General features: G+C 42.3%; 1 protein-coding gene across 3 annotated transcripts in view; it reads left to right on the forward strand.

Annotated features, from left to right (window-relative positions):
- Positions 1–472: 472 nt before the first annotated feature.
- The window catches only part of ATG12 (autophagy related 12), a 62,185-nt gene continuing 49,613 nt past the window's right edge, over positions 473–13,044 (forward strand). For 2 of the 3 annotated variants that reach the window (XM_069200603.1, XM_069200604.1), the window contains exon 1: positions 473–650. In XM_069200603.1, the coding sequence (XP_069056704.1) occupies positions 512–650 (139 nt within the window). In that variant the 5' untranslated portion in view covers positions 473–511. The remainder of the gene's footprint in view (positions 651–13,044) is intronic. The other variant, XM_069200602.1, reaches the window with a different exon arrangement.

The following is a 13,044-nucleotide window of genomic DNA, read 5'->3' on the forward strand; positions in this document are numbered from 1 at the left end:
AACCAGATGCTGATCCATGAAAGGGACGATGAGGGAATGTGGGCCACTTCTTTGGGACTGCCCGAGCCTAACTGTCAACCCAGAAAACCCCAAGAAAATCACGGGCTGTTCAATGGATCGCTAGCTGCATCTATTGTTGAAAAGATCTATTCTGGTTGGTTATCTGCAGTGCTTGAAATGGAAAAATTAAAGTGCAGGTACTCTGTGCCAGAGTACCTGCTTGTTTCTGGGTATTACGTTTTTCTTGCCATGTGCCGGTACTCCCCCTCTCAAAATAAAAAAGCGCCGGTACTCAGTACCGGCCCGTTTAAAGCACTGGTTATCTGCCAAGGTTTTAAAATAATTATACTACAGCATGAGGGCTACGAAAGGTAGGAAACCGGAATTCTAAATATGGGCGGGAATATCTACAGCCAACAATTTGATGCTAGAAACGGAAATACGTTTTTCGCCATCTTGGATGCTGGCGGCAGGGACGATTGGTCCCGCCTACCTTTTGCCAAATGCCAAGATGGCCGAAGCAGCGAAGAACCTGGAACTTTCACCTGGAGAGGTACCAGCTGACGCTCCTGAGGCGACAGTGGAGCCTCCGACAAGCGCTGCACTGTCGCCCACCACCGAGGAAACCGTCAGTGAGACTAAGAAGAAAAGTAAGTGTGCGGTGATGATCGCGTAGGAACCGCAGTGATGAGCGCTCCACTTCCTGGTTCGCTACAGGGAAGGCGGGGCTTAGGTTTTAGATTGGCAGTGTTAGTAGCCAATGCCAATGGATGCTAAGGCTTTTAAACTACTTGGTGGGTAAATGCAGAAGAACGAAATATACAAAGAAGGGTCGAGATAGAAGAAGGACACAGTATACGTGAGACGCGCACAGCTACCATTAAAGGATTTGGACTATTCTTGGAAACACTTTTTATAACTGATTTCCGAGAATAATTTATTTAACAAGATAGAAGACGATGGGCTACTGGAAACATGTAATGAAGGTGCGATAGGTGCTCAAAACGATACCGTAATAAGTAGATTTGTCTTCTAGAACCAGAAAGCGAACAGTACATTTATTTAGTTATTGCACAGGTAGACTAATTATTGGGTAGATTAATTAGAATTGAATAATGACTTGGAACAAGTCACAGACTTAAAAGAATGAATAGAGAGGTATCACAATAATTAGAATAATGCCTGAGCAGGTAATTTACGTGGAATATTTCGCATCCTAGCTGTCCTTTAGCTAGAGGAATGACTGACCCTTCAAACATTCAAGCTAAAATGTGTATAATAAGATTCCATGAGCAAAAATGACCAAGCAGATAATACTAGCATACATTCAATAAATGTACAGTTTACATAGACTTAGTTAATGCCTTGGTAACAGACGTAGAAGAGTGACAAGATATGTTACAAACTACTTAGAATGACTAAGCAGCTTGCATAGAGGTAAGCGTATACGTGTACACAACATATCGGAAAATGCAGAGATGCGATTGAAATGCTAAAGTTGGATTATTTGAAATGATAAATAGAAATAGTACCATGGACAGATGGCACACATGTCGACAAATTATTGGTTGATGCATGTAGACAGGTTCATTACTGGAAAAGGATTGTCAACCTACACATTATATACCTAGAAGGAGCCTAGCCGTGGAATCCCTAGTACAGTGTATATAATCTGGAACGGTTGAAAAATGAGAGTGCCTACCGAGTTAAAGAGCACTAGACTATTTTTTTGCATGAATCTTTTTATTGTTATGTTTGTCTACATTAGCAGAACATTACATTGCATTCATGTTGTTCCCCATAGCATGACAACACATTAGTCACATCTCATGAGATACTCAATGAGTAGTATAATAAACCGTGTCTAGAATGAAAAACAGTTATGTTGGTTACCAAAGTGTGCGAACTACATATTGGAACCAGTAGTGCCTGTGGAGGCCTTAGTAGTGGTAACTGATGCATTGACTGATTGACTACGTGGGTTGAAGAATATATATATTGAAATATCTAGTAACTCTGTTGCTCTGCTAAATGGCAGCGTGACTATGGATTTGTATATAAATGCGGACTCTACGGCAATGATAAGCAAAACCATGAAATACAATAACAAGGAAATACAATTGTACATGGAGCCCAAAACAATTGTCTCAATACCCCCTTAGGCAAGGAGTTGCCCGGCATAATTACAGAAATGCCCATACATACAATAATTAGCTTGTGCCTAAATATAAATTGCCACCAATAAATCATCCTGGATCTTTGTATAGAAGTGGTATAAGTGAGTAATTTACCAATGACACTCAAAACACACTAAAACATTCTATGACTGCAGTGCTGCTGTGAGTAATTGAGTTGTTGTAGTGGGGACAATATCTGCCTCTGGATCACACAAAGATGCCAACATCACCCCCCAGCTATCAGATAGGGGATACTTACTTAGGCCTAGTGTATCCTCCCGCCTCAGTGCCACCCCTTCAGCCTCCGCCCATGTCAGAAAGGAGTGTTTTCAAGCTAACGCAGATGGTGCCTCAGCAGCTTTCCATCTCAAGGTTATCAAACGTTTGGCTGTTAAAAGCCCGAGGTCTAGGAATCGGATGGTGGCCTTGCAGTCTGTGCTTCTAGGAAATAGGCCTAGCACGCAGGTTTCCCAGTTGTGTGGCATCGAACGCAACGTGCATGTCGACAAACATGTCATGATAGTGCTCCAGTACCTATGTAAGGAGGGGCAGGACCACAACATATGGTGAACATCCACATTTATTTGTTTACAACGGGGGCAGGCTGCGTCAGCACAGTGGAAATATCTATGAATGCAGGCTGCGTAAGGTATACTCTATGGATGATATAAAATTGGATGAGACGGAATCTGGAGTTGCAGGGGATAGTTGTATGGCTGGACAGGACTGATCTCCACTGAGCATCTGTAAAGGGAATTCAGGAATCTCCCTCCCATGCAGCGTACTGTGATCGTGTTGTGTATGAGTTCGAAGCCCGTCTGTGAATCATCTAATCAGATGTCTGCCCTGTCCCATGACCTGAATATATTGTATTAGTAAATGAGTTCGAGGTGCGATTGTCAGGTCCACCCACCTGTTTGATAATTACCTCAGCAATGTATTATATAACAGGAACTGCCCTGCCGGAAGGCCCGTTTCAGCCACCAGTGCAGGAAATGGAGTCAGTTTGTTATTGTTACAGAGATCGCCCAACGTGTATAAGTCCTCAGCATGCCAAGATCTGAGTTCGATGGCAGATGTGACTCCCAGGCCACAAGGTGTAAGCAGAGGCGCCAAAGCCGGAGCAAAAGGGATGGTCCCCTTCGTAAGGTGTAGGCGCCTGCGGTAACAGCGATAGGCTACATTAAGTAAGAGCCCCTCAGGTGGCACAGAGTGTGTGAGTGGGTGGAAAAGGTACGTTAGTTGCACAAGTGTCCAGGGCTTGGAGGTGGTCGACGTGTCAGAAAGCTGAAGTTCCGGTAGCCACCGGGACACCCACTGAAGCTGCGAGGCCAGATAGTAATGCTCCAGATTCAGCGTCGAAAGGCTGTCGTGCTCCAAAGGCGAGTAGGGTTTTTTTCAATGCCACTCTACAACAACCCTTATTCCAGAGAAATAGAAATTCTCGTATTCTGGGCTCCAGTTCCCTAAAAAAGCTGACTGGGAAATAGTATGGTAGGTTAGAGAAGTAGTATAATAAACGCGGTAGCACTATTATATTCATAAGGGCGATTCAACCCGCAACTGAAAGTGGCAGCTATTGCCAAAAGGACATTTGGGAGCGGCTGGATGTCACTGCCCTTCTAAGATTTCCGTCATGTAGATCCTCTCTTCAATGATTTTTTTTAGGTGCCTAGATAATGGAATGTCCGTGGTTGTCAAGGGACTTCAACACCGGAAAGACACAGCTCCGGATTCGGAAGCTCTGGGTCGAAGGGGAAAAGGCATCATTTTGCCCAGTTGACTCGCAGGCCCAAGAGAGCTGCAAAACGCAAGAGCACTAGACTCTTATGAGTAATTCAAAATGTTAGATTGTGGATCCTATCCTAATTTTTCTAAATGCCAGTTAAAAACATAAATATACATTTCCAGGTTTTCTGTTTTAGAATGGACTTGTAAACAAGATGCATTCTCATTGCATCAATCCTGCTCGATGGTATTTCATAAGGTGAAGTGTCATATTTAGATGTCTATAGTCTGTTTTGCTTCCAGAGCTCATGGTCAGACTTGTAGTTTGCCAGGATTATTAAACCGACATGCATTCTTCTGTTTGGGGGTCAGACACTGTCAGAGCTACAGTTTTACATTTAGAAAATGCTTGGAATTTTTGTGGAGGTGAACCGTGTCTTTAACCAGGATTCTGAGAGGTCTAAGAGAAACATATTTTATTTATAGACTACTAGTTCTAAAATTCTTATTCAATATTGTCTATGTCTAACTGGATCAATGTTTTTTTTTTTTATTTATAATTGTAAGACTTGTTCCATTGCTGTTGCCTAGATCCCACTCTTCATATTTGGAGAGGATGGCCTTCAGATTAGCTACCTGTTCGGCCCTGCTTTTTTATTTAGAAACAAAAAGCCATCTATACCGATAAAGTAAGTTTGGTTACTTTCGATACTATAGTAGTGAAGGCTGTGAAAGGAAATAACTTCCAGGTAATTTCTTTTTAGATTTCTCCTCTTAAGGTATAGTAAGGTCACATTTCTGCAGGGAACCTAAGGTGCTTAATGTTATCAGTGGAAGAAATCTGATTTTTTTTTAAACATGCATATATAACAGACATCAATTCAGTTAATTTCTCAGCCAATTACCTTAAATTCTAGGGCAGGCAGTTCCATTATGCTTCTTTACCTCCAATTCAATACCTTTTTAGGTCTCTCTTACAAAATATATTGTATTCAGCAATGGGATTGGAGCCCTCTTATCACTGAACATGTGTTGGCTTCATTGTCACTCTTATTTGCTGCCTTCTGATTGGCTAGTCAATACCAGATTCACATACTGGAGAATGTACCAAATACTGATTGATTCAGCTTGATTGCTGTCTTTCTGCTGATTGTGCTGTGATTGCAGTGCTACTTATATTTTATTCTTCCCTGTCGTCCTTGTTGAACCTCTTGCCATTTGTGGCCATGTTTTACTATGCAACGCACACCTCGGATAAGCCAATTTCTCCTTGAAAATAGATGTTTATTGTCACAACAGCTGTTATCTGCTTTTATTATGAAAACAGATGTTATCTCCTTCCAAATGCATTTTTACTAAGACAAGGACATAGTCTTGATTGTATTCTTTATTTGATAGAATGTTTTGCCAAATGTCATATCTTTTTCATGCATGAGGAGATTAACTGTTGTTCTCAGAATTACGGGGGCGTTGTGCATGAGACCTAAAAAGCATTGGTAAACCCAAGGGGTCTTGCCTTCGAGAATATTGGCTCTATCATTTCAGTATGTTAATGCAGTACAGCATGGGCATTGCCAGGTTTGGCAATGATTTGTAGTCATGCTACATGGCAGCTGTGTAGCATGGTTAAAATAATAAGAGAAGGGCTATGATGCATCAAGTGCTAATGTATTATTTTTAAAAAAACAGTGCTGGCTGTGTCATAGTGCTTTTTAAAATTAGTTTTAGCCACACTGAAAAGCATGGCTACAAAGCACTGCCAAAGCCAGTAGCTCTCATAGGTGAGACCTATTGGCTTTGCCAATGCTTGTTTAATGTTAATTGAAGCTTTACTTTTAGGCAGTGCTTAATTTGTGCCGATGGTTGGCTCTAACACTTGTTCTGGGTTCTGGGACATATTTGGCCCATCACATGGTGTCTCTACCTGCATGCTGCTAAGTGCATTCTATGTGTACCCCTATTCTCTTCCCAGTGGTGCTCGCTGTAGATGGAAGGAGAGGCACACACGTCTCTACCCGTTATCCAGCCCAGAAAAATATCCTTTGGATCCTTTCCTTATTCAACCAGAAGAGAATGGAGACTTAAGCTCCTCCTAGACTAATAACTGAGTGCCTCTCAAATGAGGTCCAGGTCGAAGCTTTGCCACATTAATCAATCATAATGTGTTATTACTTTCAGCAGGTTTTGTTAACTCACTTAGACACAATAGGGGTTTAATTAAACAATGACTTTTTTTTTATTTTTATAGTCGTCCGATTTACAGTGGTGCTAGGAACTCCAATGTGTACAAACTGCACTTTATTGTTTGGCCGTGTTCAGAGCCATTAGGAGCATCTAGAGTCACCTGCTATGTTGACGTGCTAGTCTTTATACTGTACTCCATCTTGTTGGAATTAGAGGTCGTGCTCAGGTTTAATTACAAGCGCCATTTTGGTGCGCTCCAGGCTTTTTCCTCACCCGGCTGGCCCGGTATTTAATGTAGGCTGTAGCGCAGATGTGCCGCTGGCATGCCAAAGGAAAGCCAGTCCGCATCCAGGGGCCACAACAATTACCTCTCTATGATCAGCTCGCCTTACTTTTTCAGTAGAGCAACTAAAATTGCTTACCCCTCCATTAAATCATATCTGCAAGTACTCAAACCCTGGGGGTATGCGAGCATTGTAACTGGAACAGTAGAAAATATGGACAAATTACAGCCGTGGGTGGGTCTAACCCTTCCTCTGCAACAAGCACTGAGCTCCGTATAATGTTGCTTAATTGCAAGTCCACTCCTAAACACAGTCTAGAGTTGGTCACTTTGTTAGAAATGGAAAACAAAGTGGGGGGGCGATCTGGGTTGGGGGGTGGCGGGGGGGCAAATTTATTTTAGGCCATTTCTGCCCCCCTGGGGCCGGCTGAGCTAGAGGCCAAAATCCACAGATAGGCACTTTGCAAAAAGCACCTCTGTTTTCTGTGAAACAATGTGATGTGTCCACATTGTGTTTTAGGCCATTTCCTTTTGTGGGCGCTAGGCCTACCCACACAAGTGAGGTACCATTTTTATCGGGAGACTTGGGGGAACGCTGGATGGAAGGAAAATTGTGGCTCCTCTCAGATTCCAGAACTTTCTGTCACCGAAATGAGAGTAAAAAGTGATTTTTGGGCTAAATTTTGAGGTTTGCAAAGGATTCTGGGTAACAGAACCTGGTCAGAGCCCCACAAGTCACCCCATCTTGGATTCCCCTAGGTTTCTAGTTTTAAAAAATGCACTGGTTTGCTAGGTTTCCCCAGGTGCTGGCTGAGCTAGAGGCCAAAATCCACCGGTAGGCACTGTTTTCTGTGAAAAAATGTGATGTGTCCACGTTGTGTCTTGGGCCATTTCCTTTTGTGGGCGCTAGGCCTACCCACATAAGTGAGGTACCATTTTTATCGGGAGACTTGGGGGAACGCTGGATGGAAGGAAATTTGTGGCTCCTCTCAGATTCCATAACTTTCTGTCACCGCAATCAGTGGAAAACGTGTTTTTTTAGCCAAATTTTTAGGTTTGCAAAGGATTCTGGGTAACAGAACCTGGTCAGAGCCCCACAAGTCACCCCATCTTGGATTCCCCTAGGTCTCTAGTTTTTAAAAATGCACAGGTTTGGTAAGTTTCCCTAGATGCCGGCTGAGCTAGAGGCCAAAATCCACCGGTAGGCACTGTTTTCTGTGAAAAAATGTGATGTGTCCACGTTGTGTCTTGGGCCATTTCCTTTTGTGGGCGCTAGGCCTACCCACATAAGTGAGGTACCATTTTTATCGGGAGACTTGGGGGAACGCTGGATGGAAGGAAATTTGTGGCTCCTCTCAGATTCCAGAACTTTCTGTCACCGCAATCAGTGGAAAACGTGTTTTTTTAGCCAAATTTTGAGGTTTGTAAAGGATTCTGGGTAACAGAACCTGGTCAGAGCCCCACAAGTCACCCCATCTTGGATTCCCCTAGGTCTCTAGTTTTTAAAAATGCACAGGTTTGGTAAGTTTCCCTAGATGCCGGCTGAGCTAGAGGCCAAAATCTACACGTAGACACTTTGCAAAAAACACCTTTGTTTTCTGTCAAAAAATGTGATGTGTCCACGTTGTGTTTTGGGGCAGTTCCTGTCACGGGCGCTAGGCCTACCCACACAAGTGAGGTATCATTTTTATCGGGAGACTTGGGGGAACATAGAATAGCAAAACAAGTGTTATTGCCCCTTGTCTTTCTCTACATTTTTTTCCTTCCAAATATAAGAGAGTGTGTAAAAAAGACGTCTATTTGAGAAATGCCCTGTAATTCACATGCTAGTATGGTCACCCCGGAATTCAGAGATGTGCAATTAACCACTGCTCCTCAACACCTTATCTTGTGCCCATTTTGGAAATACAAAGGGTTTCTTGATAGCTATTTTTCACTCTTTATATTTCAGCAAATGAATTGCTGTATACCCAGCATAGAATGAAAAAGCACTGCAGGGTGCAGCTCATTTATTGGCTCTGGGTACCTAGGGTTCTTGATGAACCTACAAGCCCTATACATCCCCGCAACCAGAAGAGTCCAGCAGACGTAACCGTATATTGCTTTCAAAAATCTGAAATTGCAGGAAAAAGTTACAGAGTAAAACGTAGAGAAAAATTGCTGTTTTTTTCACCTCAATTTCAATATTTTTCTTTTTCAGTTGTTATTTTCTGTAGGAAACCCTTGTAGGATCTACACAAATTACCCCTTGCTGAATTCAGAATGTTGTCTACTTTTCAGAAATGTTTAGGTTTCTGGGATCCCGCATTGGTTTCACGCCCATTTCTGTCACTGACTGGAAGGAGGCTGAAAGCATAAAACAAACGTAAAAATGGGGTATGTCCCAGTAAAATGCCAAGTTTGTGTTGAAAAATTGTGTTTTCTGATTCAAGTCTGCCTGTTCCTGAAAGCTGGGAAGCTGGTGATTTTAGCACCGCAAACCCTTTGTTGATGCCATTTTCAGGGAAAAAAACACAAGCCGCCTTCTGCAGCCACTTTTTCCCATTTTTTTGGAGAAAAAAAAAAATTCACTGTATTTTGGCTAATTTCTTGGCCTCCTTCAGGGGAACCCACAAAGTCTGGGTATCTCTAGAATCCCTAGGATGTTGAAAAAATTGGATGCAAATTTGGCTTGGCTAGCTTATGTGGACAAAAAGTTATGAGGGCCTAAGCGCAAACTGCCCCAAATAGCCAAAAAAAAGGCCTGGCACAGGAGGGGGAAAAGGCCTGGCAACGAAGGGGTTAAAGCTTCCTTTGATGAGGTGATTCCCCCATGAAAATGATGGGAACGTCTCACCCCAGAAGTGTCTGCCCATTGTTATTCCAGCAAGCTCAGGGATTTAAAGATGGAAGCAAAGATAGCCAAAAGACAATGGAGAAAAGACTACAGTGTGCAAAGAAATAAAGTATATAAAAAAGCAATAAAGACATATCAGTACAACATTAGAGAGGCAATGATATCTCATCTCAATGAAAAGATAGAAAATGCATCCAATACGCCTAAGGAATTGTTTAAAGTAGTGAACAATTTCATGAAACTAGTAAAAGTCCATAAGGTTCCAGTTCCTTCCGTGGAGTGGTGCAACACCTTAGCCAGTTTCTTTGTGGATAAGGTGAATAACATTATTTTCACTCCCCCTTCTGATGTTAAGAAGGATCCTTTTAATGATATCATGATTTGTACTCGTGCTAATCCGCCACTCGCCACTTTTTCCCCATTACATACAGAAAGAGCCAAGGAGATTCTTAACTCAGTTAAATCTGGCTCTCAAAAGGACATTGCGCCTCCCGAAATAGTAAAAAATGGAGGTGAACTGTTATTAGCTGTATTTACAAATATCCTGAGCTGCTCTCTGGAAATGAGCTTGGTCCTACAGGCATGGAAACACGCAGCAGTAAAACCTCTTTTGAAAAAGCAATGTTGAATCCTTTGCTGGTAGAGAGCTATCTTTCCATTTCCCTTCTCTCTGGAGTCAGTAAAATCCTTGAAAAATATGTGAACAAACTTCTCACCAATTATTTGGAGACTCATTCAGTTTTGCATCCCACTCAGACAGGTTTTAGACCAGGTAACAGTACAGAAACAGCACTTTTAGTTGCCACAGAAGAACTAAAATCAGCAACTTGTTTTCGGCTCTTGCGTGCTTTCAGAAAATTCCTTTGCTGGCTTCCCGTCACCCTGCGCAGAGCTGTAGTCCAGGCCTTTATCAGCTTGCTCCCGGACTATGGTAATTCTCTCTATCTAGGCAGTCCTAAATCAAACGTCTCCAGGTAAGAGAGGCGGCAGGTACTCTTTGTAAAATCTCTGAAAGTGCCTCAGCAGCCCCTACTCTAACAGCGCTGCATTGGCTGCCAGTCCAGAAAATAATTTATTTTAAAACCTTGTGTCTGGTTCATAAGGCGGTACAGAGGAAAGGACCAATGCCGATTCAACTGACGCTTGTTCCTTATGTTCCAAAACGGACGCTACGGTCTCAGGGTCAATACCTGCTCAAGGTTCCCAGGTTTACTAGAGTGAGAAGAGGAGGCAGCTCCTTCACATATGTGGCCCCAAAGCTTTGGAATGAGCTTCCTCTACATATTAGTAAGGAATAATCAGAGTTGACCTTTAGGAAATTACTTAAAACATATCTATATTAATGTTAACAAATAGGTTTTATTGAGACTCACCAGTGCTGGGACGTCCGTAGGGTAGCCATGCGCTGTATAAAAACCGGTAAATAGAAAAAATAGCTTTCCACTTTCACTGTATTCCATGGGGAGGTAAAAACAAAAACACTGAACCTCATTGTATTGCTGTTTTTATCTATCCCTGAGACAATATGCTTAGAGTTGAAAGGAAGGGTGCAGGTGCCTATCCATTAGGAGTTCTAGTTTGACAAACATGCAGTACTGCGCCTAAAATGCTGTAATTTGCGGCCACGGTGATGCTGAGACTTCTCGGTGCAGTTCAAATTCATGTTGTATGTTCCATGTCCACCTACGAGGGGTGTGAATAAGGACACGGACACAGTTTGGTGAGTATATTTGTTCTTTTTTTGGGTGCAACCTAAATTATATACCTGTTTGTCTGTGAACTAGGGAACTTGCCTCATGCTGTGCTGCCCTTCGCCTACGTCTCCCTAGAACTGCCCTTCAGCCCTCCTCTTCCTTCTCTTCACTCTGGTCACTACCTGTCCATACTGTCAGGAAGTGGTAATTTTACTAAGGCCTGTCTGTGTTAAGCTGGTCTTACTGTCCCTAAATCTGTTGCGTTGCTGTATTGCTCTTTAGTAGCATGCTGCTGTGTTGTGCACAAAAGGCCTGACCTGCTAAAGCTAAACCAGGTTTTCAAGTTGCAGCAGCCTTCAATTTCTGCACCTCCTGTCACCTGGGTTTGGAAGAGAGGCAACACATCATCCTAGCCAGCAAGGTAATTACTGACAATAAAAAAAAACAAAAAACAACAAGGTGGTGGACTGAATGCTTGAATTAATCCCAGCCACTGACAGTCACTCAGGTCGCAACCAAATACATTGTTTTTCATCCATCATGCCATTTCAGTTTGGGCCCAGAAATATGCAAGTCAGTTTTCACCCTTCTTCTTATGGGAATAGCCCAGCCCCAAACTGCCAGACCAGGTCCCCCCTGAACCTGAACACAAGCAACCCAGGACTGGTTTCACCATTATTAGGACTCGTTACCCAGGGATAGCCTGGTTTCACAGTGGTTACAGTCAGGAGGTCTAGACTGCTAAGTTGTTACTAGCAAACTATTTAATACAGATGACTCAGTCTGCTTTTGAAATTGTGTTTTTTTGCAAATACAGTACATTGCCTCAGAGCTACAGGGGAGGGGGTTGTGTGTGTAACTTTGACCTCTGAGCTATGATGTATGATAGCAGTATCTGATTTTGATTGGGATGTCAAAGCTGAATTGTGTTCCTGTGGTCTAAATTGGAGTGTTCTCCAGTACTATCTGAGAACAGTATAATCAAAGGACCTCTTGAAGTATTTGCTTAACGTGATTAAGGGCCACATGTACAAAGCTTTTTTTTCTCATCGCAAATGGCCCGATTTGCAGAATTGGGCCGTTTGCTATGAGAAAAAAGCATTTTGGATTGTACAGACCCATTTTTGCAATTCGGTAATCTATTTAACGAAGCGCAAAAATGGTTTGTGAGTCGCAACTAGGAAGGGGTGTTCCCTTCCTAATTATGAGTCGCACTGCTATCTATGATTGTTTTGTGACCTTGAATACCCATTCGCAAATGGGAAGGGGTCCCCACAAGACCCCTTCCCCTTTGTGAATGGTAGCAAAAATATTTTTTCAGAGCAGGCAGTGGTCCCACAGACCTCTGCCTGCCCTGAAAAATTGAAAAGAAAACTTTTCATTTTTGTTTTTGAAATGCATCCCGTTTTCCTTCAGGGAAAACGGGCTGCATTAAAAAAAAAAAACAAAACAAAAAAAATGCTGCTTTATTTAAAAGCAGTCACAGACATGGTGGTCTGCTGTCCCCAGCAGGTTACCATCCCTGTGAGTACCGCCATTCCCAATGGGGTCGCAAATTGCGACCCACCTCATGAATATTTATGAGGTAGGCCATTTGCAACCCCATTGGGAATCACAAACCGTGTCAAGGACACTGTTGTACATCAGGTTTTGCGAGTCGCTAAGACTCGCAATTTGCGAGTCGCAAAACCTGATATTTGTACATGTGTCCCTAAGTCTTTAAAATGAGTTGCTTGGTCAACAACAAGCCAATCATTAACATATTACATGACATACAATAATTTTTCATTCAGTAATTGAACTGTGTAGATATGACTATACAGAACAGCATACACTGTGTCGTTATAAAAAAAATTAACTAATTTTAATAAAGCAAAACTATTTTTTTTTTTTTTTTTTTCAACAATAATTTACTCATATGTTTTTGTTTATTCCATATTTTGTTTTGTCAATACTAAATAGCATCCATGTACCAGTATTTAAGCAGACAGTACATGGGTCACAACAGAAAGTACACACCAACAAGGTAACAGTAATTGGTATGATGCTCTTGTTCATCTGGGCCTTGAGTGATATAATTGCCACTTACCCATATTTCAAGCGCTGATGTTGAAGCGTTCTCGAGGTTTGGTCTCCCAAAGT

Source organism: Pleurodeles waltl, chromosome 7 (genome assembly GCF_031143425.1).
Source record: "Pleurodeles waltl isolate 20211129_DDA chromosome 7, aPleWal1.hap1.20221129, whole genome shotgun sequence".
In the NCBI taxonomy this organism is placed as follows: Eukaryota; Metazoa; Chordata; class Amphibia; order Caudata; family Salamandridae; genus Pleurodeles; species Pleurodeles waltl.